General features: G+C 40.9%; 1 protein-coding gene across 2 annotated transcripts in view; it reads right to left on the reverse strand.

Moving 5' to 3' along the window:
- ABCA5 (ATP binding cassette subfamily A member 5) overlaps window positions 1-17,808 on the reverse strand; it is a 43,441-nt gene that overhangs the window by 19,720 nt on the left and 5,913 nt on the right. The window contains exons 4-15 of one of the 2 annotated variants that reach the window (XM_054278767.1): window positions 16,339-16,543; window positions 13,889-14,047; window positions 12,430-12,527; window positions 10,743-10,972; window positions 8,745-8,886; window positions 7,260-7,448; window positions 6,388-6,535; window positions 5,509-5,677; window positions 3,315-3,373; window positions 2,748-2,858; window positions 1,175-1,350; window positions 654-773 (exon numbers count right to left, since the gene is read on the reverse strand). In XM_054278767.1, coding sequence (XP_054134742.1) covers window positions 654-773; window positions 1,175-1,350; window positions 2,748-2,858; window positions 3,315-3,373; window positions 5,509-5,677; window positions 6,388-6,535; window positions 7,260-7,448; window positions 8,745-8,886; window positions 10,743-10,972; window positions 12,430-12,527; window positions 13,889-14,047; window positions 16,339-16,543 — 1,806 coding nt within the window. Of the gene's footprint in view, window positions 1-653; window positions 774-1,174; window positions 1,351-2,747; window positions 2,859-3,314; window positions 3,374-5,508; window positions 5,678-6,387; window positions 6,536-7,259; window positions 7,449-8,744; window positions 8,887-10,742; window positions 10,973-12,429; window positions 12,528-13,888; window positions 14,048-14,868; window positions 14,924-16,338; window positions 16,544-17,808 lie in introns of those variants that run through there. The other variant, XM_054278766.1, reaches the window with a different exon arrangement.

The raw sequence follows: 17,808 nt of genomic DNA on the forward strand, positions 1-17,808 counted from the left end.
AAATAGGAAACAGCCCAGATTAACAAGGCAGCTTTTGTCACTGTGCTTTGAACACATCCATCTCCCCGTGTGACAAATGGAAAAATCCTGTGATAAATTAATGCCACAGCCTGCTTTATTCTGCTTCCAATAGAATTGTGTAGCAGAATCACAGCTTAGCCATGGATTCACTCTTTCTACTGAGGGGTGGTTAAATGCACACACCTGCTTTGAAAACCCCCAGAAGTGTCACACACACCATTTTTAACCACAGATCTCAAAGCAGTGCCCATCCTCACAGGCCAGAAATGACAGAGCTGCAACACAAAAGAGCTCTCTGGCTCTGCTCCTGCTCCCAGCTCCTGGACGGCTTTGGAATGAAAGCATCCAACAATTTCCCTGCTGGGGGATAAATGCTACCTGCCAGAAATTACACACAAAACTTGCCACGCTATTTATCTGCCAAAGAGATCAAACCCAAGGCTGCTGCCATTACTGAGCCTCAAGCACAAAGGCTGAGAGATTGAAATGACTGTAATTAAACCACAAATGAAGAAAAAAAGGTGCTCAAAGGAACAATTTCTGCATTTTGCACATTAGTTGGTTTTGACAAAAAAGACCAAGCCTTTCATGGATCAGCAACACCAAGCTGAGAATAATTCCATCCCTCTCACCTTGGGGTTCCCAAGAACAGCAACTCCCACTGACAGCCTCCTCTTCTGCCCCCCACTTAATTTTTTGGCTTGATTGTCCCTGATGGGCTGCATCTCCAAATCCAGCAACACCTTCTGCACCTTGAAAACACAAGAAACACATTTATTGTTTAAAAAAAAAAACCTATAAATTTTTAAAACCAGATTGTTAACAATTAACATTCAAATTAACTGCTGCTGGTTCCCAGAGTGTTCTGTATCTGAACTGCACAACCTACACACAAAGTTTAATGGTGTCTATAATTGGACTTAAATGCCAGATTTAAAACATTTCATGGGCATTTTAATCTTAGGAAAAATTAAAGGTTTATCCTTTAATTTGTGTTAATATCTGCCTGTATTGTTTAAGTATCTGCCCGTACCTCTCTGTACACTGTACCACACAGAAATATTTCCCTGCAAAAGGAAAACCCTGCAGGTATATTTTGATTTACAGGTTAAAAACGTTCATGGAAGACAACACCAGTGGCCAGGTGAGTTACCTCTTGTATCAAATCGTTCTGAGGGATGCCCTTGATGGCAGCAAAGATGGAGAGGTTCTCCTCCACAGTCAAGATGTCGAAGTGGATGTCGGCCTGGGGACACACGCCCGCGATCTGCCGCACCTCCAGCATCTCGTCGATCTCAGACACCCTGTGCCCATAGACTGACACAAACCCTAAGGGAAATAACACAAAATCATGCAGTGGTTTGTGCCCATAGACTGATACAAACCCTAAGGGAAATGAGCACAAAATCATGCAGTGGTTTGTGCCCATAGACTGACACAAACCCTAAGGGAAAGAACATAAAATCATGCAGTGGTTTGTGCCCAAAGAGTGACACAAACCCTAAAGGAAATGAGCATAAAATCATGCAATGGCTTGGGCTGGAGTGGGTTAAAGCTCATCTCATTCCAACCCCTGCCATGGGCTGGTGACTCAGGTTGGAAGGTGGTGGGGGTGTGTGTCCAATTCCCATCTGTCCGAGGTGGGGCAGTAATCTCTGTTCCTTTATCTTCACCCCAACCAATGCTCCCTCCAGGATATCTCTTCTGTTCATGGGCCATTGATTATTAATTATCTTCTTTTCATGGGTCATTAATTATTAATTCTCTTCTGTCCATGGCCAGTGAGTGTCCCTGAAGGGCTGATCCAATCCCACCATCCCATGGGGAGATGCTCCGCCCAGGGGAGGAGCCAAGCATTCCCACCTGGATCCAATCTGAGCTTTGGGACACTCCAGCAGCCTCTGCCCCCTGCATTGCCAGAGGAGCAGCTTTCTGCTGCCCTGCATGGCCAGAGGGAGCCCAGGCCCATCTGCAGCAGCCCTGGAGCTGCAGAGCAAAACTCCCCCCTTGTGCAGGATCCCTGCTGCAGCAGAGCCACAGCTGGCACTGCAGGAGGGCTGAGCCCCCGTGGGATGGGGCTGGGACACCGCCCTGGCACACAGGGTGCTAGGGCCTTTTCTGATCCTGTCATTGGATTGTGGGTTTTTTTGGGTTTTTTTTGTACTACTGCATTTTTATTTTTAATTTTCCTAGTAAAGAACTATTATTCCTATTCCCATGAGACCCTTAATTTTAAAATTAGAATAATTTGGAGGGATGGGGTTTCCATTTTCCATTTCAAGGAAGGCTCCAGCCTTCCTTAGCAGACACCTTTTCAAACCAAGACAGCTGGAAACTCTCCACTGGAAGCAGCAACCAGCAGACAGGGTTTTACAGCCCTGTGTGGACAGGAACTGCAAGTGGGCTCTTTCAGATTTATCCAAAGAAATTCTGGTGCATCCTGGAATAGCCACCCAGGTTCCCAGGCCTGGTGTATGCTGGAGCACCCACCCAGGTTCTCAGGCCTGGTGTATGCTGGAGCACCCACCCAGGTTCTCAGGCCTGGTGCATCCTGGAGCACCCACCCAGGTTCTCAGGCCTGGTGCATCCTGGAGCACCCACCCAGGTTCTCAGGCCTGGTGCATCCTGGAGCACCCACCCAGGTTCTCAGGCCTGGTGCATCCTGGAGCACCCACCCAGGTTCTCAGGCCTGGCTGTGGAACAGGGCAGCCCCAGGCTGCACTCACCATCAGAGGGAGGGCACAGCCCACACAGGATGTTCATCAGCGTCGTCTTCCCGGTGCCGCTGTGGCCCAGCAGCGCCGTGATCTGCCCCTCGTAGATGTCAAAGGACAAATCTGCTCCAGGACACAGCAAAAAGGGGTCAGGGTGGGGTCCTGGCCCCCTGAGCCAGCTCCGGCCCCAGGCTCAACCCCAATGCTCACATCCACACTCTGTCTGGGGGACAGGGCTGGCCTGGGATGGTCCCACAGCCACTGTGGGGTGGCCATGTCTCAAAGGCACCCAGGGAAAGGAGGTGACAACATCAGGGAGCCAGGCAAGGGAGATGACATCCCTACAGGGGCATTGGGTGATGCCAGCAGGCTTTCCTTAGGGATGAAGGGCTCATTTTTATTTTAGACACCACTGTGTGAGAGAGCACACACACAAGCACACCTGGCATTCGTGCTCCAGGGCCCCACCCCTCCAAAGAAACCAAAACCAGCCTGAAGTGAAACCCAAGATATCACCCAGCAACTCAGCCACTGCTCCTCTGCATCCCACCAGCAGCTAGAAAGCTGAAATGTTCTTACTTCTGAGAGCCTCCACGGTCTCCCCCTTCTTTCTGAATGTTTTCTGAACACAGCTGATTCTGAAAGAAGACACATCATGGCAGGAACTATTTCAGCACCTTTACGTGGCATTTTCAGTCATCAACACTCAGCAACAATCACAACAAGCCAACCAGACTGAAGTGGCACCAGATGTGTTAAAAACCCTTTGGAGGCAAGTCAAGACAGGGCAGGTTCTCCCAAAACTTTGCCCATCTCCACCCTGGCATCAGAAAGCTTCTCCTGGTCACCTTCTAAGGTATTTCCTGTGATGATAAACTGAATTATTTCAAATCTGAGTCTCTTTCACATGGTGGAACAATGCTCTAGAGGCTTCCCAAGCTGGGAAAGGGAACAGCTACTCCCAGCAGTTGCACCACACAACAGGAGATGCCACAGACACGACATGGAAAAGAGGTGGTGACAGAATGGAATCCAAGGATGTGATTCCTGACAGCTCTTGATCAAAATCAGGTAAATTCTTTTATATATAAATGACAAGTATTTTATATATAAAAATAGCAAATATTTTATATATATATATAATATATATTATATATATATATAATATATATAATAGCAAGTATTATATACATATAAAATATATAATATATAATATATAATATATAATATATAATATATAATATATAATATATATAATAGCAAGTATCCTTATATATATATATATATATATATATACATAATAAATATTTTTCCTTTCTAGAGAGGCAAAACCCTTCCTTCCAGCCCTGCTGTTTTTCCAAATGAAAGGAACAGCCAGTTTATCTGGAGGCACCAAATCAAGGATGGATTTTGGAAGCCTCATCACCCTGAACATGAGGATGGTGAGTGGATTATGGGGGGTGAGTAATGGGGAAGAGAATGAGTTTGAAAGCAAGCAGAACTTGCACATGGAGAGATGAAAAGACTGAGTGAAACTGCTGGAGCTGGTGGAGGGACGATGTGGGAAGAGTCCTGGGTGGGTGAATAATGCAACAACAGCCACCATGTGCTCAGAAGAACATCAGCATTAAAAATAGACTTCTGAACCTGTAGGTAATAAAAATACCTTTCACTACCTTTCACAAATAAGTGTGTATCTCGTGCATCTCTAAGATTACAACAACAAAACCCTCTCCTGAAGTGATTTATGCTTGGCTCCACCGCCCTGAGGATGGGATTTGCTGCGTGCAGGGCTCTGCAATCCATGTGCTGTTTGAGCCTGAGCACTGGAGACCAGGGCTGATTTTCAAGCATTGAAATCCACCAGGCAGAGCATGGCTGTACCTGATGGTTCCTTGCCCTGGAATTCTGCACCTGATGGCTTCCTTGCCCTGGAATTCTGTACCTGACAGTTCCTTGCCCTGGAATTCTGTACCTGATGGCTTCCTTGCCCTGGAATTCTGTACCTGACGGTTCCTTGCCCTGGAATTCTGTACCTGATGGCTTCCTTGCCCTGGAATTCTGTACCTGACGGTTCCTTGCCCTGGAATTCTGCACCTGATGGCTTCCTTCGCCTGGAATTCTGTACCTGATGGCTTCCTTGCCCTGGAATTCTGTACCTGACAGTTCCTTGCCCTGGAATTCTGTACCTGATGGCTTCCTTCGCCTGGAATTCTGTACCTGATGGTTCCTTGCCCTGGAATTCTGCACCTGATGGCTTCCTTCGCCTGGAATTCTGTACCTGATGGTTCCTTGCCCTGGAATTCTGTACCTGATGGCTTCCTTCACCTGGAATTCTGCACCTGATGGCTTCCTTGCCCTGGAATTCTGTACCTGACGGTTCCTTGCCCTGGAATTCTGTACCTGATGGTTCCTTGCCCTGGAATTCTGTACCTGATGGCTTCCTTCGCCTGGAATTCTGTACCTGATGGTTCCTTGCCCTGGAATTCTGCACCTGATGGCTTCCTTCGCCTGGAATGGAATTCTGTACCTGATGGTTCCTTGCCCTGGAATTCTGCACCTGATGGCTTCCTTCGCCTGGAATTCTGTACCTGATGGTTCGTTGCCCTGGAATTCTGTACCTGATGGCTTCCTTCGCCTGGAATTCTGTACCTGATGGTTCCTTGCCCTGGAATTCTGTACCTGATGGTTCCTTGCCCTGGAATTCTGTACCTGATGGCTTCCTTTGCCTGGAATTCTGTACCTGATGGTTCCTTGCCCTGGAATTCTGTACCTGATGGCTTCCTTGCCCTGGAATTCTGAAGGCACAGGCTCCACAATCTCACTGAAGCTGAGGCTGCCGTTGATGCTGCTCTCGTACAGCTCCTTGTAGTTTTTCCTGCGCTTTGACCAAAAGGAGGGTTTCATGAAGAAAAAGGGCGTGCGGCGCAGGCCAAACTCACCTGGGGGACAGCAAAGAAGGCAACTCCTGAGCAGCAAGCACAAATATAATATATAATATATAATATATAATATATAATATATAATATATAATATATAATATTATATACATAATATATATAATATATATAATATATGTTATATAATATATAATATATAACATATAATATATAATATATAATACATTATGTATTATGTATTATATATTATATTTTATATTTTATATATTATATTTTATTTTATTATATATTAGATAGATAGATAGATACTTAGTTAAAGAATATGAAGAAGATAGATAGATAGATAGACAGATAGATAGATATGTATAGTTCAAGAATATATATTTAGTTACAAAATATAAATGATTTCAGCTAGAAGTGTAATATTCCATGTGAAAACAGCATCACCTCCTTTCTCCAGATATATATAATATATAATATATAATATATAATATATAATATATTAGATAGATAGATAGATAGATAGACAGAGAGATAGATAGACAGATAGATAGATAGATAGATAGATATGTATAGTTCAAGAATATATATATAGTTACAAAATATAAATTATTTCAGCTGGAAGTGTAAAGCTCCATGTGAAAACAGCATCACCTCCTTTCTGCAGAGAGTTCAGGGAGGAGATTCAGCAGCCTGGGGGGCTCAGCATTTTAGGATGATCCCCCAGAGCTCAGACTCTGTCAGGAACTCACCTGGGATCACCTGGTCAAGGTAGACAGCCACCAGCAGGTAAAAGATGCTGTCCAGCACCAAGAGAATCAGAGAGATACACAGAGGGTAAGGACCAGCATTGATGTTTGCAAATGTTGCCCCATCCTCATAATCCTCCAGGTGCATCACCTGCAGGGAGAGATGTCACACACCAAAAAGGCAAAAAAAACAGCACAGTGCAAAACAATCCCCCAAAATTTGGCAAAAAACTTGGCAAAAAACCCCTAAAATAACGAGAAAGTGACTGAGATCACAACGGACACAAAAAATAACAGCTCCTTATATGGTGCTGGATATTAAACTGCTATTAAAAAAATAATATTTTTAAAATATTTGCATATTTTTAAAACATTTGCATAATTATATTTTTAAATATTGATTTTTTAAAATATATTTTAAATATACTATAATATTAATAAATATAATAAATAATCAATAAATAGAATAGAGAATTAATAAACAAATAAAATTTATGTAATAAATATAATTTAAATATATTTTTAAAAAAATAAAATATCTATTTAAAACCCCCATCAGAGGCGCTGGATATTAAACCGCTATGAAAAAAAAAAAATCTTTTAAAAATATTTACATATTTTAAAAACGTTTGTATAATGATATTTTAAAAATATTGCATATTTTTAAAACATAATTTAAATATAATAATAATTAATAAGTAAATAACCAATAAGTAATAAATATCAATAAATATTAAATAAATATTACTTATTTCATTCATTACTAAGAAATAGAATAAATAATAAATAATGATGTGATAAATATAATTTTAATTTCATTTTTAAAAAATAAAATCTCTATTTCCAACCCCCATGAGGGGCAGGTGGGGATTTACCTGTGCAACACCAATCAAGAAGCTGCACTGACACAAAGGGCTGAGGATCCACACGAAGGATTTGGGGAAATCCTCCAGCAGGACGATGTTGAGCCCCACAAAGCCAAACACCAGAGTGGCCAGGAACTCCACGATCCCCACGTGCTTGGACTTCTTAAACAGAGGGGTCAGCATCAGGGCAAAGAAAACCTGAGGGCACAGGGAAAAACAGACAGGAAAGTACTATAACAATAATAATAATAATAATAATAATAATAATAACGATAACAATAACGATAATGATAACAATAACAATAACAATAATAGTAATAATATAGAAATTGTGTGGAAAAACCAAGGGAAAATATAATAATAGTAACAATAATAGTAATAATAATAATAATAATGGTAATAATAACAGTAGAGAAATTTTGTAGAAAAGCCAAGAGAAGTACCATAGTCATAATAATAATGATATAAAAATTGTGTGGAAAAACTAAGGGAAAATACAGTAGTAGTAGCAGTAGTAGTAGTAGTAGTAGTAGTAGTAGTAGTAGTAGTAATAATAATAATAATAATAATAATAATAATAATAATGTTGTAGAAAAACTAAGGGAAAATACCATAGTATTAATAATAATAATATAGAAATTGTGTCGAAAAAGGAAGGGAAAATATACTACTACTACTACTACTACTACTACTACTACTACTAATAATATAGAAAATTTGTAGAAAAGCTAAGGGAAATACCATAGTAATAATAATAATGATATTGAAATTGTGTGGAAAAACTAAGGGAAATATAATAATAATAATAATAATAATAATAATAATAATAATAATAGTAGTAGTAGTAGTAGTAGTAGTAGTAGCAGTAGTAGTAGTAGTAGTAGTAGTATAGAAACTGTGTAGAAAAACTAAGGGAAATCCCATAGCTGTCTCTGACAAACATACAATTTATAATATAATTTTCCTGGTATAGTCACTACAGCACAGATTCATGGAATCATTTTCAGCTGATTTCAGGAGATCAAGTCCAACTGTTCCTCTTATCAACTCAGACAAGCAACTGGATAGATAAATATATTTATCGTGTATTTTTTCTCATTCTCTGACAGTTTATTAGGTTTTTTGCATTACACTCTGTAGTAACAGGAAATGTTTTGAAGAGGATCTCGACTGAAGGACGGTTCTGTGGAGGGCTGAAAACTCAAAACCTGATGAGTTTTCATCATAGATAAACTCATCATTATAAACTCAGATATTTCAGGAGGGAAAAGCACTTTTCAAGGTGATGGGTGACACCTGTACAACATCCTAAAACCAGGAGGTATTTAAAATATTTAAATATTAGATATTTAAAATAGTTAAAACCCCAGGAAGGACTGGGACAGCTCAGATTCCTGAGCTGCTCAAACCCCACAGAAACAAGAAATATTTTGGCAGGGGGAATAAATCAGGTGGGAAGGGAATAAAAACAAACAAAGGACCAGGAATACTCACAGAGGAGACTCCATAGAGGAAGAAAAGCAGGAATATGACAAAGGCACTGCTCTGGGGGAACAGGGACGAGGCTGTGGCAATCACTGCCATCAGGATGGACATGACAAAAATCAGGCTCACGTAGAGCAGCACCCAGGACAGCCTAGGGAGGAAAAAACAGGAAAATGAATGAATGCCCAGCCACACAAACAGCAAAAGCCAGCACTCTTGAATATTCCACATATTCCAAAACCCAGAATTCTTAATTATTCCACATATTCCAAAACCCAGAACTCTTTAATATTCACATATTCCAAAACGCAGAACTCTTAATTATTCCACATATTCCAAAACCCAGAATTCTTAATTATTCCACATATTCCAAAACCCAGAACTCTTTAATATTCACATATTCCAAAACCCAGCACTCTTAATTATTCCACATATTCCAAAACCCAGAACTCTTTAATATTCACATATTCCAAAACCCAGCACTCTTTATTATTCCACATATTCCAAAACCCAGAATTCTTAATTATTCCACATATTCCAAAACCCAGAACTCTTTAATATTCACACATTCCAAAACCCAGCACTCTTTTAATATTCACATATTACAAAACCCAGAACTCTTTAATATTCCACACAGACTTCTATCCCAAGTTAATTTCTAACTCTGTGTCTCACTGCACCAAAGGCCAAGTGTGCAATAAAACCTGAATAAAAAAGTTGTTTGTAACAAAACCTGAATCAAAGATCTATTTGTAACAAAACCTGAATAAAAGAGCTGTTTGTAACAAATCCTTAACAAAAAAGCTGTATGGAACTAAACCTGATTAAAAGAGCTGTTGTGAACATCCTGGGGTTGTCCTCAGCACACACTGAGACCCAGGGCAGCTAAAGATGCACAGTCAGGTGATTCACCTTTATTTTTTGCATAATTAATTCCCTGCCATGGGCAAAAGAAGGTAACAGAGTCGTAGGTTTCAATAATTCAAGGAATTCTGTTTAAATTTTAATAGAGGCTGCTGGGCAGGGTAATAAAATCCTGCTCTGCTGAAAACCAGAGCTGTGAGTGTGGGAGCAGCTCTGACCTCAGCAAACAGGGGTGGTTTGTGTGCAGGCAGCAAAAAAATGACACATTTCCTCTGAAACAACTAAAAAATAAATCATTCCAGCCACCCCAGGTGGATGTTTCAGTGCAGGGTGAAAACCCTGCCAGAAAGGGCAAAGCAAAAACTTGTTTTTATCCCCTCAGCTATCAACGATTTCAAATTAACACATCATCTGGGAGAAAAATGAAATATTCTATTGCCCAGGCCAATTTTCATAATCAGGGTGAGGAAAAATTGAAAACTTGTTGCTGAGACTGCTCTGGCACGTTCAAATTAGAGAGTTGGGTTAATTTAATTATGTGCCAGGCTGCAGGTTACCTGTTGAGCTTCTAGGAAAGGAGGTAGCGAGCCAAAAATGCTTCAAAACCTCCATAAAACCCCACACATGATGAGGTTTAATCCCTTTAATCTGGTGCAGCTTTACATGAATAAATGCAGCAGGATTACTTAATAAAATATTCATATTTTCATGCTACTGCAAGGTTTTCTCTGTTTAATTGTACAGAATATCTCCGTTTTTGGTTGTTTTCACTTAAAGACTGAAAGAAATTTAAGAACTGGAGGGTGGGATGGAACAGGTTAACTAGAATTTTTTTTAAACATAATAATTTCTTAATATAATAATTTTTAACATATATTTAATTTTTTTTTAATTTAAATATATGTTAAAATACATATTTACATATATTTAATTTTTTTATTTTCTAAGAAAAGAAAAAAAATTAAACATATGTAATTTTGTAAATATATGTATATGTAAATTTATGGAGGTTTTTAAGCATGTTTGGCTCACTACCTCCTTTCCTAGAAGCCTTTTCTTTACATATATCTAATTTTTTTCTTTACATATATTTAATTTTTTTTTCCTTTTATAAGAAACAGGTTGTAGCAAACACTCACATACCAGAAGGCAGTGTCATGGAGTCCCAAAATTTTCAAGAACTCCTTCAGCTTCCTCTCCTTTTCTGCCACGATGTGAATTGCCAAATAATACCCAAAGGGGGAGAATGCAATCACCAGGTAAATTAAAATGATTGCACGAGGGAAATTATCAATTTCCACCACTGCAGCCTCTCCCATAACCATGGCTCTGGTCAGATCCAGCTGTTCCCAGACAGAATGATTTGTTTTCAGCTGGAAGGAAGAGGAGGAAAAGTTATTTTGGCTTTTTTCCTCATTTTTCAGCCCCATCCCAACCACTCCACCCCAGAGATCTGGAGAGCACAAAACTTTCCTGACCCCAAATTCCAGGCAAAAAGCAAGACTGGAAAACACCTGAATGCCTGGGGATAAAATGAGGAAATGTGGAATTTCTGTCACTTAAAAAGATGGAATTTGCTGCCACCATGAGCAGGGTGAGGGGAGGGAAATTGGGGAAAACTGCTGAGCAATAGTGGCACCAAAATAATGAATTTTGCAGGTAAATTCTGCAGCCCCTGCTTGGAATGGCATTTTGGGGTGAGAATTCGTGTTCTGAGGAGGGTTGTGCTGGATGTTCAGCATCTCTGGGATCCAAATGGAGACAAAAATCCTCAGAATCCAACCCAAGAGGATTGGGGAAATCCTGGACAAAACAGTTCTGGACAGAACATGGCCAAACCTGGCCCAAAACTTCTGCATTTTCATCAGATCCCAGCTGGGGTCTGACACAGCATCTCCAGGCAGATTAAGGAGCCCATACAGTCCCTGGATCTGCCCTTTTTTTGGGATGAGGATGGGATTTAATGGGATTTTCCCAGTGGTACCTGGACAGAACAGTCCTGAACAAAACACAAGCAAACCCACCCCAAAATTTCTGCCTTCTCATCAGATCCCAGCTGAGATCTGACACAGCATCTCCAAAGATAGACAGATAGATTAAGGATTAGCAGGCAGCCCTGGATGTGCCCTTTTTTGGGGTGAAGGTGGGATTATTTTGTGAGATTTTGTGGGATTTTCTGGGATTTTCCCAGTGGTACCTGGACAGAACAGTCCTGGACAAAACACAAGCAAACCCACCCCAAAACTTCTGCCTTCTCATCAGATCGCAGCTGAGATCTCACACAGCATCTCCCAGGACTGACAGATAGACAAAGCAGCCCCTGGATCTGCCCTTCCTTGGGGTGAGGATGGGATTTAATGGGATTTTGTGGGATTTCCACAGAATTCCCAGAATCCCCAGGTTGTCAGAGCCCTCCAAGCCCATCGAGTCCAGCCCAGCCCCAGCCCCTCACCCAACCCCTGGCCCCCAGTGCCACATCCAGGCTTTGTCAAACACACCCAGGGATGGGGACTCCACCCCCTCCCCGGGCAGAACATTCCAGAACTTTATCCCCCTTTCTGTCAAACACTTTTCCTGCTCTCCAGCCTGTATTTCCCTTGGTGCAGCTCGAGGCTGTGTGCTCTGGTTGTGTCAGTGCTGCTGGAGACAGAGCCCAGCCCCAGCTGAGCACAGGCACCTTTCAGGGCTGTGCAGAGCGATGGGGGCAGCCCTGAGCCTCGTTTTCTCCAGGATTAACCCCCACAGCTCCCTCAGGGCTTCCTCACAGGGGTTTTGTGTTCCCAGCCCTATTTTATGGGATTTTTTTGGTGGGATTTGTGGGATTCCTCACCTGGATGATGGCAGCATCAATGCAGGCCTGCAGGGCTGTGAAGCCCGAGCTCCAGTAGGTCACGGACTCGCAGCTCTTGCGCAGGTTGGAGCACGTGGCTGCAGGGGAAACAGGGAATCATCATCCTCAGGGGACCTTCCATGCCACAATTCCGTGTTAAAATCCCAAAAAATGGAGTTACAGCTGCTCCACTCCCTGATAACGGCACCAACAACCCCCACAAAGCAATATATGCAACACCAGGCCAGAAAAAAGGAAAATATGGGATGATTTTCCATCTCATTCCCTTGCAGGTTTACCTCTAGATTACTATTACTATCTGGATTTACTATTCAATAGGGAATCAGCATCTTCAGGATCTCTTGCAATCCTGGCCATTCCATGTTAAAATCCCAAAAATTTGAGTTACAGCTGCCCCACTCCCTCATAGCACCGTCAACAATCCCCGCAAACGAATGTACATAACATCAAACCAAAAAAAAACCCAAAATATGAAAATATGGGATGATTTTCCAGCTCATTCCCTTGCAGGTTTACCTCTAGATTACTATTACTACCTGGATTTACAATTAAATAGGGAATCAGCATCTTCAGGAGCCCTTCCATGCCACAATTCCACATTAAAATCCCAAAACCCTGAGTTACAGCTGCTCCATTCCCTCACAACACCGTCAACAACCCCCACAAACCAATACACACCAAACCAGGCCAAAAAAACCCCAAAAATTGAAATTTTGGGATGGTATTCCAGCTCATTCCCTTGCAGGTTCACCTCTGGATTGCTATTGCTATCTCGATTTACTATTAAATAGGGAATAATCATCTTCAGGAACCTTTCCATGCCACAATTCCAGGGTAAAATCCCAAAACATTGAGTAACAGTTGCTCCACTCCCCAATAACACAACACACACCAATACACACAACACTAAGCCAAAAAAAAAGCAATACAAAGGAAAATGTGGGATCATTTTCCAGCTTATTCCTTTGCAGATTTACCTCTGGATTACTATCTGGAGTTACTATCAAATCATCACCTTCAGGAACCTTTCCATGCCACAAAATTCCACAATAAAATCCCAAAAAACTGAGTTACAGCTGCTCCACTCCCCAATAACACCACCAACAATTGCCACAAAACAACACACGCCAAACCAGGCCAAAAAAAACCTAAAAAAATGAAATTTTGGGATGGTTTTCCAGCTCATTCCCTTGCAGGTTCACCTCTGGATTACTATTGCTATCTGGATTTACTATTAAATAGGGAATAATCATCTTCAGGAACCTTTCCATGCCACAATTCCAGGGTAAAATCCCAAAACATTGAGTTACAGTTGCTCCACTCCCCAATAACACCACCAACAATCGCCACAAAACAACACACACCAAACCAGGCCAAAAAAAACCTAAAAAAAATGAAAATTTGGGATGGTTTTCCAGCTTGCTCCCTGCAGGTTTACCTCTGGACTCGGTGTAGATGGAGGACATGGCGATGGAGTCGTGGAACCTCAGCTGGTAGGACATGGAGTCCTTGAACACCACCCCCACAAAGTTGGAGGGCTTGAGGAAACTCGCCTCCTCCAGCTCCTCCTCACTCAAATACTCCTCAGTGATGAGGCCTGGGGGGATTAAAACAGAAATAGAAAAAAAAATTAAATATATTATATATATATTATATATTGTAAAATATATATATTATATATTTATTATATATACTATATATATATTTATATAATTTTGTATATTATATTATGATATATGATATATATTATATAAATACATATTATATATTTATTATATATTATAAAATATAAAATAAAAAATTATAATATTAATATTATAAAAACCAGCAAAAAAAACCACCAAACCAGCAAAAAGACCTATAACTAGTAAGAAAAACCCCAAAACCAGCAAAAAACATCCAAAACAAACAAAAAAAAACCCTGAAACCAGCAAAAATCCCCTAAAACCAGAAAAAAAACCCCAAACCAAACCCAAATCAAAATCCTAATACCAAGAAAAAACCCTAAAACCATCAAAAAACCTATAAAACCAGAAAAAAAACCAAACCCAAACCAACCAAAAAACCCCTAAAAATCAACACAAAACCCCCTAAAACCAACAAAACACCTCCTAAAATCAACCAAAAAATCCCTAAAACTCCACACAAAAACCCCGAAAAAACCAACCACAAAATCCCTACAACTCAACACAAAAACCCCCTAAAAATCAACAAAAATCCCCTAAAAATCAACACAAAACCCCCAAAAAATCAACAAGAAAACACCTAAAAAATCAACAAAAAATGCCCAACACCTTCACATTCCCTCTTCTGAAAAATTCACATTTTTCCTGTTACAGCACCCCTGAGTTTCCACTTCAAACACAAGGCCCAGAATGAGATAAGAGGGGAAATAAAAAAGATTTAAGGTGTGAATACCATCCTCAAAGTTGTCAGAAGCCACTTTCCTCATGATGTCCCGAGCCTGGGCTGTGGGTGGCCCAAAACCAGCAAGAAAACTCAAAAATCAGAAAAAAAAAACCCAACCAAAAAAAACCCCACCAAAACCAGCAAAAAAACCCTATAATTAGAAATATAACCTCTAAAACCAGCGGAAAACCCCAAAACAACCAAAAAAACCCCCTAAACCAGAAAAAAGCCCCCAAACCAAAATCCTAATACCAAGGAAAAACCCAAAAATCATAAAAAAACCCATAAAACCAGAAAAACAAACAAACAAAAAAAAAACCCCGCAAACCAACCAAAAAACCCCTAAAAATCAACACAAAACCCCCTAAAAATCAACAAGAAAACACCTAAAAATCAACAAAAAATGCCCAGCACCTTCACATTCCCTCTTCTGAAAAATTCACATTTTTCCTGTTACAGCACCCCTGAGTTCCCACTTCAAACACAAGTTCCAGAATCACAGAATCACAGAAGTTCAAGGCTGGAAGAGACCTGTAAGATCATCGAGTCCAACCCGTGTTCTAACTATTCAGCTAGATCATGGCAGCAAGTGCCACATGCAGTCTTTGTTTGAACTCCTCGAGGGATGGTGACTCCACCACCTCCCTGGGTAGATGATTCCAGTATCTGACCACTCTTTCTGTAAAATACTTCCTTCTCAATTCTAACTTGCATCTCCCTTGGCGCAGCTTGAGACCGTGTCCTCTTGTTCTATCTGTTGTTGCCCGGAGAAAGAGACCGACCCCCAGCTCACCACAGCCGCCCTTCAGGAAGTTGTAGAGAGTGATGAGGTCGCCCCTGAGTCTCCTTTTCTCCAGGCTAAACAACCCCAGCTCCCTCAGTCGTTCCTCATACGGCTTGTGCTCCAAGCCCCTCACCAGCCTCGTTGCTCTCCTCTGGACACGCTCAAGCATCTCAACGTCCCTCCTAAAGTGAGGGGCCCAGAACTGGATGCAATACTCCAGGTGAGGCCTCACCAGTGCCGAGTACAGGGGAAGAATGACCTCCCTGCTCCTGCTGGCCACACCGTTCCTGATGCTGGCCAGGATGCCATTGGCCCTCTTGGCCACTCTGCTGGCTCATCTTCAATCGACTGTCAACCAGCACCCCCAGGTCCCTTTCCACCTCAACACCGTCCAGCCACACCGTCCCCAGCTTGTATCGGTGCAGGGGGTTATTGTGGCCGAAGTGCAGGACTCGCCACTTGGACTTATTGAAGTTCATCCCGTTTGATTCTGCCCATGCATCCAGCCGTTCCAAATCTTTCTGCAGAGCCCTACGTCCCTCTAGCAGATCTACACACGTTCCCAATTTAATATCATCAGCAAATTTACTAATAAAAGACTCTAAGCCCTCATCCATGTCGTCAATAAAAATATTGAACGGAACAGAACAGAATGAGATATATGGGGAAAAAAATAAGATTTAAGGAGTGAATACCGTCCTCAAAGTTGTCAGAAGCCACTTTCCTCATGATGTCCCGAGCCTGGGCTGTGGGGGGGGTGTAGCCAATGACAAAATTCACCAGCACCGAGGGGTCCAGGGGGCCCAGGTCTGTGTTGGGCACCTCATCATATTTCCTGTGAGGGTGCATCATGCTCATCAGGATCAGCCAGAAGAGGAAAAACAGAGGGAAAAGCACCTCCTGTATGGAAAAAATGGAATATTTTATAATTTAGTGTTTTTAAGGGACAAAAAAATTCCATATATGTTCATTAGGATCAGCCAGAATGGGAGAAACCAGAAGGAAAGCACCTCCTGGACAAAAAAAAAAAAAAATTCAAATTTCAAAAAAATATTCGATATTTAAAAAAACTGTTTCAAAATTTAGTATCTGAAAGGGTCAAAAAAATTCATTATATACTCATCAGGATCAGGAGAACAGGAAAATCATTGGGAAAAGCACCTCCTGCACCAAAAAAAATGAATATTTCAAAAAACCTCATCATATTTCCTGTGAGGGTGCATCATGCTCATCAGGATCAGCCAGAGGAGGAAAAATAGAGGGAAAAGCACCTCCTGTATGGAAAAAATGGAATATTTTATAATTTAGTGGTTTTAAGGGTCATAAAAATTCAATATATGTTCATTAGGATCAGCCAGAAGTGGAAAAACACAGGGAAAGCACTTCCTGTACCAAAAAAATTGAATATTTTAAAGTTAAGTATCTCAAAGGGTCAAAAAAATTCATTATGTACTCATCAGGATCAGCCAGAACAGGGAAAATAAAGGGAGAAACACCTCCTGTACAAAAAAATTTGAGTATTATGAAATTCAGGATTTCAAAGGGTCAAAAAAAATTTGTTACATAATTATCAGGATCGGCAGAACAGGAAAAACAGTGGGAAAAGCACTTCCTGGATGAAAAAAAAATGGAGTATTTAAAAATTCAGTATCTGAAAAGGTCAAAAAATCTCATTATATACTCATATACTCATCAGGATCAACCAGAACAAGTGAAACCACAGGGAAAACAGTTCCTGGACAAAAAAAAAGGAACTATTTCAAAATTAAGTATCTGAAAGGTCAAAAAAGCTCTTTATGTACTCATGAGGATCAGCCAGGAATGGAAAAACAGAGAGGGAAAAGCAGCAAAAATTGGAATAATTAAAAAAACCTCATCATATTTCCTGTGAGGGTGCATCACGCTCATCAGGATCAGCCAGAACAGGAGAAACAGAGGGAAAAGCACCTTGTCCACCAAAAAATTGGAATATTTCAAAATTCAGTGTTTCAAAAGTTCAAAAACCTCATTATATACTCATCAGGATCAGCCTGAACAGGAAAAATAGTGAGAAAAGCACCTCCTCTACCAAAAAAATTTGATTGTTCAAAAATCAGTATTTCAAAGGTTTAAAAAACTTCATTATATACTCATCAGGATCAGCAGAACAGGAAAAACAGCGGGAA

Source organism: Melozone crissalis, unplaced genomic scaffold, assembly GCF_028551555.1.
Source record: "Melozone crissalis strain CALT ecotype California unplaced genomic scaffold, PUWL_Pcris_2 ptg000026l_1, whole genome shotgun sequence".
In the NCBI taxonomy this organism is placed as follows: Eukaryota; Metazoa; Chordata; class Aves; order Passeriformes; family Passerellidae; genus Melozone; species Melozone crissalis.